Source organism: Rhea americana, unplaced genomic scaffold, assembly GCF_003343005.1.
Source record: "Rhea americana isolate MKP2758 unplaced genomic scaffold, rheAme1 scaffold_166, whole genome shotgun sequence".
NCBI lineage: Eukaryota > Metazoa > Chordata > Aves > Rheiformes > Rheidae > Rhea > Rhea americana.
In genome coordinates, this window is record NW_028185772.1 from 199,009 (window position 1) to 218,327 (window position 19,319).

General features: G+C 36.1%; 1 protein-coding gene across 1 annotated transcript in view; it reads left to right on the top strand.

The window, feature by feature from the left end:
- Positions 1 to 2,089: 2,089 nt before the first annotated feature.
- The window catches only part of AHCTF1 (AT-hook containing transcription factor 1), a 51,348-nt gene continuing 34,118 nt past the window's right edge, over positions 2,090 to 19,319 (top strand). The window contains exons 1-7 of the mRNA XM_085300584.1: positions 2,090 to 2,178; positions 7,482 to 7,608; positions 8,819 to 9,072; positions 12,612 to 12,792; positions 13,563 to 13,770; positions 15,309 to 15,425; positions 16,997 to 17,081. Coding sequence (XP_085156710.1) covers positions 7,488 to 7,608; positions 8,819 to 9,072; positions 12,612 to 12,792; positions 13,563 to 13,770; positions 15,309 to 15,425; positions 16,997 to 17,081 — 966 coding nt within the window. The 5' untranslated portion in view covers positions 2,090 to 2,178; positions 7,482 to 7,487. The remainder of the gene's footprint in view (positions 2,179 to 7,481; positions 7,609 to 8,818; positions 9,073 to 12,611; positions 12,793 to 13,562; positions 13,771 to 15,308; positions 15,426 to 16,996; positions 17,082 to 19,319) is intronic.

Genomic DNA, 19,319 nt, shown 5'->3' on the forward strand with positions numbered 1-19,319 from the left:
CGGTGCGCGAGGCTCCGCGGCGGGAGGCGGCAGGCAGGGGCCGGGGGCGTGGGAGATGGGCCGACTGTGGCCGGCAGCGTCCCCGCCTGCCCGCACCTCTCGGCGTCTCGGTCTTTCGGTGGGTTTGGGGAGGGTTTTTTTTGCCCCCCTTCTGTCTTGTTTTCCAGGAGGAGGCGGGATGTTTCGTTGTCCGCATAGAGCGGGGATCGCGGGAAGAGGACGGGGTTTAATGGGGCGAGCACAGTTTTACAGAGGTCGAGTGCGTTTTGTAGGTCTCCCCGGCCTCTGCTGAGGGTTTGGGGGACCAGCCTTTCCTCCTTCTGTGGCCAGCCCAACTTTCTCTTGCGTGTTACTGAGCGTTTCTAGGGCTCTTAATTTTTGTATGAAGCATGTACGGTGCTGCAGAGTTGCTGACTTAACAAAAGTAGCTTGATTTCTTCCTTAGTAAACCGTGACTGCCGGTCTGGAGCACAGTGTTAGTCTTTCAGGTCTATTAACTATTGCCTGATAATGTTTGGTAGAATTACGCAAAATCAGGGAACGTAATTGTCTTAGGAACACCAAATCCCATTTAGGGCATATAGTGAAGTAGGGTGGTTCAAATGATTTTTTTCTTAGACTCATCAATCTAGACGATTGTATCAGTCTTGGCTGGTAGCTGTCATAGGCGTATGGGCAGGCACGCAGTGCTGTATCCTGTTTTGCTGAGGACAGCTCCTCATTCACTTATTGCATCAACTCATTTTGCTGCGTTTATTTGCCTTGGAATTGCTTTTCTAAAACAGTGAAATGAACCTCATTAGGCTTCTATTAATTTCAGTCTTCTACCTAGTAAGCTGTCAGATGTGATACTAGAGAAATAATAGTGACAGACCTTTGGTGGTGTTTCATTTGTGTGGTAGACAGAATGCTTAAACTAAATTGATAGGAGAAAGCAACAGAAACTGTGGACTATTGTATGTGTTGCAAATGTTTTTGTAGTTCAGCCTGACAGATTACTACTCGTGAAGTATGTTTCAGACTCCTATGCTGGGAAGGCCATGTGATGGCATACCTTGATGTTACGCTGGAGATGCCCTGTTAACTACTACCTAGCAGTAGTAGACATCAGCCAGGCTGGGTTTGGTGCCAAGAAAGTTAACATCTGCATCTGCCTACCCTAGCCATACCATGTCATACAAGAAAGAGCGTTTTAGCACTGACTTGAGGAACTGCTAGCTTAGCCACATTAGGGATTGCAACTCTTGAATAAAAGCATAGTCATGTTAGAGAATAACTGTGAGAACTGGTTGGGTAGACTTGGCTCTAGTGTCAAATTCTGTTTGATTTTTGTTTTTGTTCTTGTGTTTAAAAGAAGATCAAATCTATGGTCTGTGTCAGATACAGGTTCTTAGCTGTTGATGGCTGGGTGGTTGATGGATGGGAGCTGAAATTCTTTTTCTTTCTCATTTTCTGCTGTTCATTTTCGCTTCTCTGAGAGTTTGTGGAACATCCAAACATTCTGTAAGGCAATCTGTTGGCTGCATTTTAGTGAAATAAGCCTGGTTCTTGCATTCTGATGCAGATCACTTCTGTTATGCTATTGGCTTTTTTTTTTTTCCTTTGGACTAAAATTTATGGTTTGGATTAAAGGGGTTTTGCTAAAACATCGTTTTTTCTCTCTCTCTGCAGAAGTGGGGAAAAATAATCAAGTACTACTCACTAAATCACCTGCTTATTTTAGTCTTTCTGCTGGAGTAAAACATGGCAAAATTTTAATTCACTGAACCTGACTACTAAAGTGCAGGAGGTGTCTTAAATTCTACTGCTCCTTCTGTAGTTGTGAGTTACTTCCTATTTTTCTGAAGAAAATGTCATGGAACCAGTCATTACCAGTAATTCAAATAATTCCATACTTATCATCTATACCTGTTATCTAACAAAATAAGCTGTTTTTTTTWWAAAAAAAATACTGTTTTTCTTTCACTTCTTTTATTTGGTTGCTTTCCACTTACTTCCTTTGAAAACGTGACCTGAATAAGCATGATTCTGTGTCCAAATCCATTCTCAGATCACCAACTAACTCTTCCGTGCAATTACTTTAGCTTGCACATCTGACTGAATGAAAGAATGATGGCTGTCAACTGCAGCCTTTCTCAGTGACATTCTCATCGTGATAGTGAGCCTCTACATGAAAGAGTGAGTTAAAAAACAAACCATTTATGTCTTGATATACATTATATATTAAAAAATCCTTGATCTGTATTTTTTAAAAGGAAAGTGTTTCTAGCTCTCTTTGCAAACTGTGTGTAGTTTCACAGGCATGTGAGCCAGTGTAACAGTTTACTGCCACAAAATAGAGATGGCTTAATTCCCTCTGTTCCACCTGCACTGTTGTGCCTGCTTTCTTCTGCGAACATCAGACCTCTCTGGGAACCGGTTTAACTCTCTAATCTGACAGAAACCATTCACTTGTCTAGGTTAATTTCCTTCCTATTTAGAGAGTTAACTTGGCTCATAAAGTGGTCTGCAAAGTGATCAGATCAATGCAAGGTAAGCTACAGGAATGCAGTGCTTGGACAAAGGAGCAGATGGAGAAATGGGAGGTGGTAGCAAGGCCCCTAGGCCTCTCTTTTGGTGGCAGTGAACTTACCATGCTTTATGAAATCATACCTTCAGCTGCATGTAACTGGCCCTATATTTGTTTTTTTTTTCTTCAGTAAGCCAAAAAGGTTTTGTCTTTGAAGCTGATTTTCATGTATTTGTATCAGTCAAAATTTATTCCCACAACTCTTGCCTTGTCTATATACAGTTTTGCTAGAACATACAATTTCTAGAATGTTTTTCCTAGAGTGTGTTGATCCAAAATAACCATCATCAGACTTGGACTTGTTTCTTCAGAAATAATTTGTGATGTTTGTAAGTCATAAGTACCTTGGATGAAGAAGGAATGGTAGTTTTGGCAACTTGCACACAGATCCCTTTGGTACAGGGATACCACTGAAAGGTTCTGTTCCAGTTTACTCATGAACATGGAGTAAGCATTTCACACCTCTCTGATTTTTAACAGACAGAAATACGAATATGATTATCGTCATTATTTTCAAAGAAAGCAGAAATGCAGTTAGTGATGGATATATCATCTGAAATGAGAGGCTTCATGCTTTTAACCCATTTCAGGATGGGGTCACAGGATTTTTCTGAGCAAGTGTTTTTCCTTTTTTTGGTTTCCCAGTAGTCTTTTGTTTAGCTTAGTAGAATGATGCAAGTAAAACATCCTAATAACTAGATCAATAAATACTGTTCATGATTTGTTATGGAGTTTGTATGTCCTTGTTCCGTATTGTCAAGCCAGACGTCTAGAAGAAGCATGCGAAATGCCTGTTAGCTTACTAGAGAAAAGCTGGACATGGCTGATGCTCTGGTGCACTTTCTTGCACTTTGATATACTTACGTTTCAGTTAATGTAACTGCAGTATGTTTAAATTTAGAGTTACAGGAATGGTCCTGGTGTTGGAGTGTTGCCTACTTCATGGTTCTGCCTAGCACAATGGCCTGAATACTAGAACCCGTGACACATTTGATCCGTAACTTAGACAGGACTAGACTGTGTCAAGGTGGGAGCTCTCCACCAGAGAACTGTTTCTGGTTTGCTGTGTTGTTTGGGTGTTTTTTTTTTTTTTTTTTTTATCCCAAATCTCCTCACAACAGTATCTTAAAATTTAATTTCTGGTTTGGCTGCACAAAGATCAGACTTCTCCTTGCAAGTGTGCACTTGCCCTGTCCAGGTAGGCAGTAGCAAAGGAAGGATGACTCTGGAACTGTATTTGAAATCTCACTGAGAGCGTGCACTTAAGAAGCATACTTGAACATCCTTGATAGCAAATCTACTCCACTGAAAGCTTCTTGTTGGCTCTTTTTCTTAAAACCATCTTGCTGCTACTGTAAAATAGCGTATTAGTAATCCCGAAGTACTTTTTTTCATCACATACACTTGGATTTTAGATGCCTCAGCACTTATTTACAAAAAAAAAAGCTTTATTTTTTTCGCTATGACCATATGTTCTTTTCTGAATTTCACATTATTTTCTACACTCTACTTCTTTATTAAATATTGTCAAAAATCAGTGTTTCCCTTAAAGGAGCATAGATGAATAGAAAATTTAAAAATTGGCTATTTTGTTATTCATTTGAAGAAACAGTAAAAAATATTCTGGAAGGCTTTTCTGTTCTTTGATTGTAAGCACAAGAATGCCATCGAATTGGCTCTGGTCTGGTTCACTGCTTGCTGCTGCATCATCTCACTTCTGTGTTTTATGTTTTATGTTCTTTTTCAGCTTTTGTCATTGCTAATTCCTGCTGGAATTAGCAGGGGAAAAAAAAGTGATCTCTCTCAGAGCAGGCAACTTATTTTCCAGAAGATTGTCAGTTAGACCGTAAAGTGATTGCCAGATACAACATAAACAATGAAGAGGTGTTTGTTTGGCATAGTCAGAATCTTAGAAATCAGTTAAGATTTTGGAGATGACATCTCTGATGGACACTGGGACTTTGAACAGCAATCGCATGTTTCAGATTCTTTTCTTTTCCATTTATCTCCTTATCTTGCCTGTCCCATAAAAACAGTAGCGGTTGGCAGAAAGAAAATAAGAAAGGCATAAGAACACATTAAGTTGTGTTAAATGAGAAATATTTTGGGCGAGTTTTCTTAATTTTGAGTTTTTCTAGTCAGGATGTTTTTCTGTTTTGTGTTTTTTTTTTTTTTTTTTTTTTTTTTTTTTTTTTTTTTTTTTTTTTTTGGAGGGGGGGAGTTGTTTGATTGCTGCTGCTAATGGCATAGTCTACTTTTGGTATTTATTTTATCTCCTGCTCCCATCTGTTCCATTTCTCTCCTTCTGCATGTGCTCTGCTGAGTGGTCCTTTTTGTTTGTTACACAGTATATCCCTATTGCTTTATCCTGCACTTATCTTGAATATGAATTTTCTGCTTGGTTGCCTCCTTTTTCTGCTCTTTCAGATATATTACCTGGCTATCTTGTTCTTTCTCCTCTGGAATTTTTCCTCCTGTGAAATATAGGAGGAATGTAGGAATGACCACTCCTTTTTCTCATTCAACATCACAGTGGTGCTAAAGGCACCTATCGAAACAGCTGGCTGCTAAAGGCATTTACAGTGTGCTATTCACCAAATATTTCTGTTAGTATTTGGCATTATGGCTTATTCATAAAACATAATTATTTCTGTTAGTATTTGGCATTATGGCTTATTCATAAAACATAATTATTAAATCATTACAACTGTGCTAGGTCAGACTGCTGGTAAAAATGTGGAGCTTTTTACTCTCTAGTCATCATGTGTACAAATGTTCATCTCATTATTATTTCAAAATGACAGTTACCAAAAGGAAAACCCAGCCTAACTATTGCAAATAATTTGTTATCTCATTTGGAACTTCATCTGCGGTGATTGCGAATGCTGGCAGAGGAAACAATAGATCCAGAGTGGTCTGGCTGGCTGACGGTAGCAGTGTCCTGCCCTGCAGCCGGCAGCAGTTTTTTAGAAATGTTGACTTGTTCTTAGTGTGAGAACCTGAATTACACTTCCTTTGTTTCACACGTTAGTTGTTTTGATGCTGGCAGAAGATAGTGAAACTTTAACCTATTTTCAGATAGAGTTCTTATGACTTGGAAGTATAGTGGATTCCAGTGCTCAGCTTGTAGCATGATCTTTCTCAACAAAAGAAGAACAATTTATATAAATTACACTATATAAATGATTAAATTATTTATAAGCAGTTGTTTTCCTTTTAATGACTGTTTTATTGCTAGAGCCTAGTCTTCAGAACCGGTAGTAACTTTGTAAATTGTAGGGAAACCATATTGTTAGTGCATGTTGGAAGAAACAATCATAAAACTTTATATGCACGGAAGTGTATATGTTGCATTCAGTGCTATATAAGTTTGCGTGTACATTTAAATGGCCTCTGTACCACTTTGTAGCATAGTATAAGAGTTTGATGGCTGGATCAGATCAACACCTAGAAATAGTGAACTGCTTATACTTATGTCTTCCTTTTGAGATTTCATGAAGGAAGCCACGCCATTTTAACAAGATAATTAAATATATCTTGTCTTCCAGAGGCTTTTATAATAAGTCACAGAACTTGCAAAACTTTTATGTGAAGTAGTGTATATTTCCATGTGTATGGATTATCTCTTAGTCACCTATTTATCTCCAATTTTGTACATCAAGCTTTAAAGTTTTCCCACAAAAGCCCTGTCTTGACACACTGAAATGTGAACTCTGTGGCACTCCTGTAGATGTGTAAAGACTTTTTTTAAAGGACTTTAAATTTTTATGAAATATTGCAGAGATGTGGTAAGGAAAGTCAGGTAGAAGGAAGGGAATGAGATAAGAGGATTTACGTATAAAAAGAATAATGTTTTATAATGTTGCGTGATTACATGTGCATTACAAGTGTATGGAAAAATACTTTCTAATTGATAAACTGTAAAAATCTATATTGCTTGTAGTGTAAAAAGTAGCAGTGTGTTTTCTGGAAAAAATCAAAATGAAGATAGTTATACACTTAGTATCTCTTCATTCAACTGGATAAGCAAAAAGTGAACAAGATACAAATGATTAGTAATGCATGAAATTTGCTAGAAGATAATTGACAAAAATATAAGTATAAAATGGAGGGAAAGGACAAATAAAAACTTACTGAAAAGCCTTTTAAATAAGACTTTTCAAGATTCTGTTTTACTAGCCAGCAGGAGTAGACTTCAGCTCAGTGTGTTTTTTTTTTTGTTTTTTTTTTTTTTTTCACTTACCTGTCAATACCTGTGCATCACTTACCACAGTAAGTGGTAAGAGATCTCTCAAGCGTCAGAAAAGCAAACGGTCCTCCCTTTGCTCTGTTGTGAGGTTAAGAAATAACCTGAATGCTCTTGCCCAAGTTCACCATAGTTGCTGCAAGAATGGGAACTCATATTTGACAGATAATGTAAATAAAGAGCATGTTTTAGTTGTTAGTATCTCAAATTGTACAGGAAACTCAAATAAGGAGTGTAGGACTGAAATGGGTGAAGGGATTCAAATATTTTGAAACACGTTTTAGAAAATCCTTTTATTAATAAGGTTCCGTCTTTATTTCTTCACTTCCTCCTCCTTTTCTTTCATCCTTTCTCTACCAGCAAAAGAGGAATGCTCTTTCTTTACGCGTAGAGAAGATAGAAATTCAGTTATTTATCCTGCTACTAATCAAAAGATTGAGCCTCTGAAAACATAAGCTATTTTCTGTTGTCAGAATTATATGTTGATGGATGTATATTTGGGGTAAGATGTATGGAGAAACATCTAAATGCCATTGATTACAAAGAAAAGGAGCTACAGGTGATGTATGGGAAATTGTGCACTGAATATTGATTAAACTCCTATAAATCTCAAAAATCTTTATGCCTAGAATGAATTTATTTTTTTCACTGTTTGTTTATTTCCAGTGAAGAATGCGAGACCTAACAGCTCAGGTAACGAGCAGTCTCCTGCAGTTTCCAGAGGTGACTATTCAGGCACTTGGGGAAGATGAGATAATCCTAGATTCTGTACTTCGTGGGAAGTTTTCTGGAGGTGAGCCTTTTCCTTTAAATTTTGATCTTGGTCTTGACATGAAGACATTCTTGCCTGGAGATTACCTAAAGCTGGTAAGTATTACCAGCTCTATCAGGTTGGTGCTGTTGAGAAGCACCAGATTGAGAGAGAATTAAAAGGATGTTTTAACTATTAAAAATGCTATTGTTAAAACATTAACATAATTAAACTTTGAAACTACAGCAGTCTACAGTAAAGACTAAACCACTCTTGTGCTATTAAAAGCATTTACTTTAAACCATGCTGAATCAGTGAAGCCTTTTCAAATTTTAATTAACTAAAAGACATTTTTTCAAAAGCTAATAGTGTTGTCTTGGACCATATTAGCACCAGCTCAAGCCTTGTGATCATCATGATGTCATATGCAGAAATACTTTAGTTCTTGTGCAGTATTACAGAGGAGCTTTACTTTCTTTTCCAACCTGAGTAAGAACAGAAGGGAGAGTATAAGACTGTTAAGCACTGCAGCCATAACTCCAAAGTGTTTAACAGGATGCAGATGAGTATCCAGTGAGAGTTTCTGAAGTAGCTGAGTGGATTAGATTCTTGACTTGCCAAATGATCTGAAAAGAGCTGGATGTGCAGCTGGATTTCTGGGCATCTGTTAAGACCAGGTAGAATCTGCCTGGTCTTAAATGCAGTAATACAGTTAATATTTTCTTTGAGCTTAATGTAGATCCATGAAATAAAATAATTTTTTAATTCTTTATGGAGTCAGTATATGTAAATGTTTTAATTTACTAATGCAGTGCCCGTTTTAAGCTCAATTCACCCAATTCCCTACCCAAAGTAGACATATGCCCAATGAAATTAGTAAACCAGAACTGATTTGTTATTCATTATATTTGAAAAATACTTCTTAAGACTTTATTCCTGTACATGTTTGGATCTTTTTAATAAAACAAACCAAATATGGTGTGGAGATTATGGCTTAGTACATTGCAAACTTTATTCCAAACAATCAAAACCCTTTCTCAGTGCAAGGAAGACAAATACAAATACAAAGTAATGAGGTTGTTAATTGTAAGGTCTATTGACTGAGGATTTCAATGGGTGGTTTTAAATAATTGATGAGAATTAGTTAAGTCAGCCTTCCTCTGCTGGGTTGTGAGTATTTTTATTGCAGAAAAGGGATAATGTCTTTTCTACTTGAAATACGCTTCAACCAGCTTTCTTCCTTTTCTTCTAGGGAGAAATGGCCTAGCGTGGTTGGTATGTGGTCCTCAACTTGAAGTAGTGAACTCTGTGACAGGAGAGCGGCTCTCTGCATATCGTTTCAGTGGAGTAAATGAGCAGCCTCCCACTGTTCTGGTGGTAAAGGAGTTTTCCTGGCAGAAGAGAACTGGATTACTAGTTGGGTTGGAAGAAGCAGAAGGAAGCGTTCTCTGTCTGTATGACCTTGGAATATCAAGAGTGGTTAAAGCAGTTGTTCTTCCAGGAAGGGTATGTGCTTCTTAATCTGAGAAATGATGCTTTTATCTTGTTATGCCATGTAATCCCGTTTCAAGAAAAGTTTCAGAGCATTGTTTTATAGGAAGGATTTATTTGGTAAGAGAGGATTTTTTTTCTGTCTATACTGCATTAACGTACTGTTACTTCACAGGATCCGGTCAAGAAGGTCTTGATGTAAGTATCTTCGATTTAATGTCTCAAATTATTTTTTTGAGACATATTCATAGTAAAACAAGTTTTCTGGTTTTACTGGAGACTATGTGGTTTCCTAATACTCTAATTCCATTAAAAATACATTGAAAAATAGCTTTTTATGTTGAGAATGAAAAAGAAAAAAAAATTGCTTTGTAGTGTCTGTAATACACGTTTCCTGGATGGTTAGTTTCTGTCAAAAAAGTCTTTAAAATATTTTAAATTTCCACAATTGTTGTGTTGTAAAAGACTTAAAACATACATTCCCTTGGCTCAAACTAGCAAATAGATGACTCTGGAACAGAATGTATTTTTGTGTTGGTTTAGGATACAGAAAAGAGCATTTAGCAAGTGAGTTATTTGACAGATTGTTGAGAGACTGGCTTGCAATCCAAATTGAAGCTTCTTTAAAGTAATTTTAGGGTTTATGATTAGCATCTAAGATTAGAGTCTATTAAGCCAAAAAGGAATCATCTTTGATATGGGACATTTTAAAAATCTCACAAATAGGTTATCTGTTTGATATTTTTTACTGAGTCGATGGCTTTTATTAGTTCTGTCTTAAACTTTAGCTTCCCTATTTGAATGTTTTTCTACGTCTGCATCTCAGTTACAGTGGTTCCAGGTCCTCTCTTCCCTAGTTGTCTATTTGAATTTGTGCTCATTGAATATTCTTTTTGTATAGGCAAGGTACACTGATGTAATACTATTTTCTCTACTTTTTCTAACATATAAACTCAAATAATGTAGTACCACTTAGTCTCATTGTCTGCATTCTTTTTTGAAAAAGAGTATGGTTATAAGTATCAATTGTGTTAGAGAGTTCTTCTATAGCACAAAAAGTAATTCAGGAGAAAATGTGAGGGGAGGAAAAACTGGCTGTTCTGTGATAAATAGCACAAATTATGGAGTAAAGCCATATCTGAATTTTTACTGTTCTGCCCTGAATGCTCTTGAATTACAAGCATATTTGGTTTGTTGCTTTCATTTTGGTTCCTATTTTTTTTTACTATTATATTAGTTAGATTAGCGTGGACATGGGTGTTGCTAATTGGAGTATAAGTTTGGAGTTGTGAATTGGAGTAAGGATAAACAAAAACAAGTAGGTGAAACTTAAGCTTGCCCACTCTCCATTTCTTTTGAATTTAATTATTCTGTAGCTCATATTTGCATGTTATATAATGTATGACTTGGTGTTTTAATTCTACCTAAATGTTTCTGTGATTTTTCACACTGATTAATTTTAAAAGTAAAATGTGGATCTATTCTTAGCTTCATTTTCTGCAGTTTGTGTCGTTTATTTTTGAAGACTTTAATGAGCACTTTAATTTATGGACTATATTCCCTACAGGTATATCTTCTGGAGTCAGTTAAGCTGTACAGGTTAACAATAACTTAGAGTAACTCTGGCTGAAGGTGCCAAACCATTAATATATTAACACAGGGTAGTTATTGTGAAAATGTGACTACATTTTAGTTGTAAGAGTAGGCAGTAAGTCAATCAGAATGTCAATGAATGAGTTCAAAAAAAAGCCAACAAACCTGGATTTTTTTTTTTAATGGAACATCCCTAATTGCTATGGAATGCTCATGCAAAATGAAGTGGAAATTTGAGTATGTTACTGCAATATTACTTGCAATAAATTCTAGTAAAAGCAACTCTAAATTGGAAACATTAGTTATATTAAACTGCTTTATGATGTTCCCACTTTTCAAAACTATTGAAAAGTATTTTCACTTTTTTTCCTGATTTATACTGAGGAGGCTGAAAGATAGCATTCAGATTCAGTGAGCTGAGAAAAGTTTTCTTTGTTTGTTCCCAGAATGAGTTGGCAGTGGTGTAGGAGAATATGAAAAGCAAGTGCATAACACAGTGGAAAAATATGCTGTTTCAGGAGCTTCTACATTGAAAATTGAAGTGTTAAAACCAAGAAACACTTTTAGAAAATTATATTTGCAAAAGCCAAAAAGATTAATTTGGAACCGGTTGAACAATGGAAAAAAATCTGTCCAAAGAAAAAGAAATTAGAAGCAACACTTATAGATTGGATGATTTTGCAATGCAAGGCGTGCTGTATATCTCTTCTCCTAATAAGTCATCAAGACTTGGAGCAGCAAGAATTTGGATAATCAGAAAGTTTTTGATAATCCTTGGAGTAGCAGGATAGATGAGAAATTTGATTTGTAGGAAATCTGAAACAAAATGAAATAATCTAGGTTAGTATAGACATGTCCGAGATCATTACTGTGAGCAAGATGAAGGGTAAATTGAGAACTGTGGGGCTTAGGGATTTGGTTATTTTTTTTCCCACCTCTGAAAAAAACAAATGCAGGAAGAGACTACCTTGTGATGCTCACCTCTTTTGATGTAAAATTTTCTGCTAGTTGCGTTGTGTTACAATGCTTTACTTTCATATGAAGATGAAATGATAGCCCGTGTTCTTCCTTCGTATGGCTTTAGTGCAGTAGTCTTTGGTTTTATCTCTGCTGCTCTGCTGTCAGCATTGTCCTGGGATGTCATAGATGCTGAAATGTTTTGCTTTAGTGTAAAATAGTTCAAAATAGTTGCATGCAGACTATTTTGAACATTGAGGAGTAGAATGCACTTCTTATTTGGTTAGTTAACTTTTTATCTAACAAGCTGCCATTCTTTTGTTGTTGTTTTAGGCTGGCTCTTTTTTTTACCTTTTTTTTTAATTAATGTATGCAAAAGAACTGATGTGTATTCAATATTTTCTTTTTAACTTAATCTGGTAGTTATTTTAATCTCTGTGGGGGACAATATCAAGCTTAATAAGCCAGTATCCGTCTTCAACACTTGCTGGAAATATTTCAATTCTGTAGAAATGATATGTCTGCCAGGCAACTGCATTAGTGCCTTTTCTGACTTAAAGCCATGATTTGACCTAATACAAGTTTGGCAAAGAAGGCATGAACTATCATGGCACTGATGGGCTGTGAGCAAAAGGAGAACTACGTTAAGTTGCAAGTCTCTTAGATATCATGAAGTTTTTTTTACATATAATTAATTTTAAAGTTGTATTAGTATTAATTGTTTTTCTTAAGTAGGAAACTAAATTGCTAATCTGCAACAATAGAGCACTCTAAGTTGAAATTAATTCAATTAAATAACTAAGAAATCCTAGTAAATTTGAGATGGTAATTTTTGTACAGGGATTTGATTTTCTTAAAGTAATTGGAGATAGTACTTTTCTTTCAAATCTTATGATTCTGCATTTATTTTCTTGTTTCTGATGTGCTAATTCTGGCTTAACTGTTGAAAGATTTCTGTTTAGCTTGTCAAACAGCTCAGGTATTAACTTACAATTTTCCTGTAGGTAACTGCTATAGAACCCATAATTAATCATGGAGGAGCGAGTGTGAGCACACAACATCTTCACCAGAGTCTGCGATGGCTCTTTGGTGTGGCAGCAGTGGTTACAGATGTTGGACATATACTTCTGGTTGACCTTTGTTTGGATGATTTATCTTGCAGTCAGAATGAAATAGATGCATCAGGTGAGTTTACAGTTTTTAAACTCAAAACTCATTTTGAAAGTAAGATAACTCGAGTCTTCTAAATAAAGAGTATGTATCTCATTTTGAATATGATAGCATGCAGACATTTAGGACTGCTCATAACAGGTTATGATTTGACATCATAGAGCCCAAGTTGGTTAAAGATGGAAGTGATTTAATACTGCTTATAAATTTATGCCCTCCTCCCTCCAAGATCCTTAAGCCATTATGGTTCTTGTCAGTGAAGTTTAGGAATTTTATTATCCGAATCATTGCACCTGCCCATTAGGAAGATGTGTCAACCAGAGGCATCCTATTTCTTGGGAATGTTGTTCTGTTAAATGACTTGTGACAAATTGTAGGAATACTTTAAAAAGAGATTTCATTCATCCAAATGCATGATTTTTAAGTTGGAATTTTAAGTTTTGTATTCAGCTTGTAGCCACTGTTCTGCTATTACAGCAGCAGTTCCATGAGTTGATACCACTTCAAATGACTTTGTCATGAAGCCCAATGTCCAAGAAGAATCTGTCCATTATAGTTACACTCATACCTGGTTTTAAAATATGGGGCAGAATGTCGATCCAGTCAGAGAGTTCCTATGTTCTTTGAATAAATAGGAAATGAAAATAAAAAATGGAAATCTTGAATAAGAGCATATTTTGCTGGGACAGTGGAATTTAGATCATGCATAGAGTCATTTTGAAGTGTTTAAAATGCATCCTAAATAGAATAACACATTGTTTTATTGCATGATTTTGTGTGTGTAGACCTAGAAGTTATCACCGGAATTCCTGCTGAAATTCCGCAAAGAAGAGAAGCTGTGATCAGAGAGGGGCGACATCTCTGTTTTCAATTACAAAATCCTTCAGGAACAGCAATATCAACCTTATGCTATATAAGCAGAAGCAATCAGCTGGTTGTGGGTTTCTCAGATGGTTATCTGTCACTATGGAATATGAAAACTTTGAAGAAAGAGTAAGTAGACCTTTACGTCTGCTCACGCCTGTTAGTGCAGGGATTTCAATTTTTGTGTAAGAAAATATGTTAAAATAAGGATAACTTTTTTTTTCCCAAGGATTGAAATTCTTGAGTTTAATCTTGAAATACTTAGAAATCCTCTTCTGAAATAACTGTTAAGTGACACTTGCATAAAGTGGACCTTCTTCTCAATGAACCAGGGTTGTTTTCCTTATTTATTGTGCCAGTGAATTGAGGAGTGTTGGTAAACATACTGCTTCTAGTTATGTTAAAGACAATGTGACAAAACTGTTAGAAGGAACTGTCTCATTTCCTTATATCTACAGTGTTCAGTGAAATGAGGAAACATATATTTAGAAGAAACATTTTTTTAAATTATTTTTCAATACCACTTACTCCAATTAGGACATAACTTGCAAAGCTTCAATACATTAGTAATGTAATTTTGCTGATAATATTCTTAAAAGTGTCCAGGATGGAAATAGTGAGACATGAAAAATCATAGTTGATAAAGGCCTGAGAAGGTATTTTTCCCTACATTTCAGCCTTGACTGAAATAGGAGATTGACCAGTTATAAGGCAAGGATGTTCATCCTGTCGCTTTGTTCTCATCAAACCTAAATGAAAGTTTGCTTAGAACATTTGGAGATTAGCATAGGGACATGTAAATTTATGGGCAATAGAAAGATTAGGGGATGATTTCAAACCTGCCAAAGAACAATCTCACTTGAGATTTATGACCAAGGTCAGCTAGAGATTCACTAAGCAAACCTGCAGTGACTCACCAGAAATTAGTAGGTGCGTAAATAGATGATGGAGGAATAAGTAGGTGGCAGGAATAGAAAGAAGATTATGAAGTTACAAATAAAGTTCAGAAGTCTAGAAAAAAAAATGCTTTTCTACATAGTCCAAGTGAAGAAACAAGAAACTGTTTGTTAGATACTGTTTTGGGTTTGTTCAGAAGAAATTTGACGTTTTAAATTCTGCACTTAAGTAAGCTATGGCAGCAGGAGCAATCTTTTGCTTGGCAATTGGAATATTCATTTAGAAGAGGTTGGTTTGAGTCACTTCTGGCAGAGGAGGATGTAAACCCATTTTTTTAGCATTTCATGGGCAATAAATTCCTTATACCTCAACTGTTCCGTAAAAAGTAGTCACTTCCTTGTCTTGCTCCTTTGGGGTTTAAAATGGAAGTGTAACTTCTGTCCTTTGAAGATGTGCATATAGTTGCTCTTCTCTCAGAGGATTCTTTATGCATTCACTTCTACTCCTTCTGGATTAAGATGCTAAGTAAATTATTCTGGATTAAATAAGATCAACCTGAATATGCATTGTTTTACATTTATTTGGGCTTACATTTGCTTCTTACCACCCATTTCCTGAATTGTAAAAAATCTTTTATAATTAATGCTTTCTAAGTTCTCAAGTCAGGCATTTTCTAAAGAAGAAAAGCTGTGGCTTTTGCATACCTAGCATGATGCAAATAATCAGGGTGTGTAGGCTCACCTCTCCCCCTCTCTCCCCCCTTTTTTTAGGTACCACTTTCAACTTGAAGGAGGAAGGATTCCTGTCTATACTGTTACTTTCCAGGAACCTGAAAATGATCCTCGCAATTGTTGTTACTTGTGGGCTGTCCAGTCTACACAAGAAAGGTGACTAAAAGCTCTGTGTAACCAGTTGTTTAGTACACAATTTTCAATCCATTCCTTTTGCCCTATTCTGTTAATTAGGAAACTGATTATATAATAACATTTTTCACTAATTAAAGTGTTTGTTGATGAAATCTAAAGATGACTGTAATGTCATGTTTACTCTTTTTGAGCCTGTGCAGTTTTTTTATTTCCTTCTTGGGCAAGCTTAAAAATTGTAAATATAGGACTGAACTCCATTTTAATTTTAGAACTACCACTGACAGATTCCTAAAAATGAGTAGTAATACTTCTAAGGGTACTGTTCTGCAAAATGTATTTGCTTTTTAGAGCTGGTAACAATTATAGAGCTGGTAGAGTTTTGCTGAAGATTTCGCCATGTAGGGGACTCTCTAATACAGCAGGGGTTATGCTTACCATACAGCTTTTGCAGGACTTAGCAGATGTGAAGAAGGACCTTCCAGTTACAATAATAATGGCCTCAAGAATATTTTTCTAGAATAATTTTTTTTCTGTTTTATTTGTAGTTTGAAAGTTCTAAGAAGTCAGTCTCTAAGGAAACATTTATCATCATAGTTGTATTGTAGTCCCTTTTTATTGAGTTTAGGATTTAACAAGGTGCACAGTGTTGTTATATCTGAGCACTAGTGAATCTTTCTGTCTGTTTTATATACTTCCTCTTAGTTTGAACTGTGACTTTGAGATTTTGTATCTTGCATTTGTTCCAATTGCCATTGTAGAGTTATGTGCTTATATTTTCAGTGAGGTCACTAGAAACCTGGTTTTCATGCAGTTCCTGGTTTATTCGGAGTTTCTGAAAGAAGGCAAAGCAGTAGTGGCTATATTTTTGTGCTTACATTGTGAAATTATTTTCATTATTTCTTGGTGATTACTTCATAACTTGCTTGATACTTCCATGATGGCGTTTGATAGCATCAAGATACCATTAAACATACAGTTTAGGCTGTGCCAGTCTAGCAGCCTGCTGCCACCAAAGGAAAGAGGTCACAGTATTGCTGATTAACATGCGCCAACTTTGCAGTCTTTGGATTCTCTCTGACTCAGTTCAGATCATCTGGCAGAAAACTGTCTCTGAACAGAAAAATCGATGGTTTCTTTCTGGGCTAATAAATCAAATCAGTATGTAGAAGAGTCTGATGTATGCAAGAGAGAAACTGGAATATTGTTTTTATGGCAAGGGAAAAGGAACAAGATCTCTCTATTCCAGTGTGAGCAAGCTATTTAATTCAGCTACAATCTTAGGTTTGAATTTAATACAGATTGGATCAAGAGCTGTGAAGAACTATTGCCAACAAGTTTTAGTCAGTGCAACACATTAAAGCTTTCAGATTATATGGCTAGCATTTGTCCTTGGAGCATTTGTCAATGTCAACATTATCTCCTGTATGTTTTAGATCTTAATGTGACCAATTGTCGTGGTTTGAGAAATATTTTTTTTTCCAGCAAGAATATGCTATTAAGGAAAATTTCACTCTAAACCTAATAAAATAGTAATTTTGCAGAGGAGTATAAAACAATTTTGTAATCAAATTTCATTATTTATACTATTTCAGTGAAGGTGATGTTGTGAGTTTACATCTGTTGCAGTTAGCATTTGGAGACAGAAAACGCTTGGCATCAGGACAAGTGATGTATGAGGTAAGATGTTCATTTATGTGAAAATATAATTTTCATTAAGTGATTATCAGTTAAAAATCGGCAGAAATAATATTTACCATCAGAATTATCATCAGAGCTGGGCCTGTTTAGCCTGGAGAAGAGAAGACTTTAGAAGAGATCTTACCAATGTCTATAAATACCTTAAGGGAGAATGCCAAGAGTATGGGGCTGGACTCTTCGGTGGTGCAAAGCAACAGGACAAGAGGCAACAGGCACAAACTGAAACCCAGGAAGTTTCACCTGGATATGAGGAAAAACTTCTTTCCTGTGAGAGTGGCAGAGCCCTGGCAGAGGTTGCCTAGGGAGGTTGTGGAGTCTCCTTCTCCGGAGATGTTTGAAACCCACCTGGACACAATCATGTGCAATGTGCTCTGAGGTGACCCTGCTTGAGCAGGAGGGTTGGATTAGATGATCTTCAGATGTCCCTTCCAACCTCAGCCATTCTGTGATCCAGAGATAACTGAATCTTTTTTGTGCTGAGTCATCTTGGGGCACAGCCTATATCTGTGTATCTGTACCTTTTTGTAAAAAATTCATGTGATTTTTAAACTACAGTGCCCTGTGTTCCAACCAGGTTCATCTGCAAAGAGGTCAAATAAATTCAAGGACTATGGCCTTTGTTTTGACCAAAGGCAACCTCTTGAGTTTAAATTCTGACCTTTTTCCTCTTTACTTATATGTAGTGAAGCTTTTTTTCTCATTCGTAAATGTTGCTTCTGAATAGATAACTTCAACTCTTTGGAAAAGATGATGTTTCTTTAAAACACGGTATCTATTAATATAGATAATTAATATAGACATTAATTATCTATATTAATATTAATAGATATTTATTAATATAGATATTGATATCTATATCATAATATATACACTACTCTACAGCTCTCCATTTCGGTTTTTAACTTTGAAAAATACTTTCACTAAATTCACTTCTACATCTCTGATACTGCCCCAAACACTTTGACAGGTTGATGGGAGAAAGTTTCTTTAATCTTCCTTCATTTTCATTTTTCATACTTCTTCATTGTTTTATCACCTGTTAAAAGTTATTTTTAGCTACAGACTTGTTTGTGGGAAAGACTTGTTCTGTCTGCTTGTTTGGAAAGAAGTTGTCTATATATGTTCCTGTCATGGCTACTTTTTTCTTTAACCTTTTACTATTCAGCAGTTCTTTTTTTTGATCATCTTAGTTTCCTGACAAGGTACGACAAGTGTCAGCTTTCCCCTCAAAGGATTGAAATGTTTCAGCACTTTGTTAAAATGGAGCCATTAGAAATTCCAGATGATGCTATCCTTGAAAAAAATCATACAAACTGATCAAATAATTTTCCTGTGATCATGATCTGAGTGAATTGCAGTGTAGTTAATCTAAGAGTTATGACCCTCAACAGACTTTGCAACTAGTAGCACATTCAGATTCCAGTCTCTGGATTTGTGATGTTCTGCTGCCACACTGTTTCTGGCTGCCTAATGACGTGTGCTATGGAAGAGTGAAGCAGGGACCAATCTTACAAAGCAGCTGAATAGAGAACTAAGCAGCTGTTCTCCTCTACGGGGAGAACAGACATGTTCTTCAGCTAGCTTACAGATTTGCACCTTACACGCATAGCATCATACCAAGACCTTGTAACACCTACTACTGGAAAAAAAATCACCAAAAGAAGGATCAAGACAAGACCTGTGATCCACAGTTGATACGAGGGACACTATTTTTTTAAAAAGTATTTCAGAGGTTTGTTGGTACTGCAATGTCAACTGTGCCTACAGCTACAACTGTGAAAAGGTCTGTGTGATTCCAAACTCACATATGCTGAAATATGAAGTACTTTTGAAAACTGTCTCAGGGTTATTTTTAGATTTTGATGGTGGCGCTTGAGAAGCCTAAGAAGATGCTAATTCAGAGAAATGGATATAGTTGAGACTATCGTTGAATTCCAGTTCTGTTTGCCCCTATTTTCCTGCTTTCCATCATCTTCATTACCGGTATACTGTACCGTTTTTCAGACTCTCGTCAGCCAAAGGATATTAATGTTCAAGGCAGTGTTTTGCTTTCAGGGAGATTCTGAAGCTTTTAATACTTAGGTCTGTCTGCATGGCTGACTGGATCAAGTTTCTTGACTATCTTCAAGAGCAGAAAAAAAAAAAAAAAAAAAAAAAAAAAAAAAAAAAAAAAAAAAACAGTTTGCCGGGCACAATTTCAGTAAATGGACAGAAATC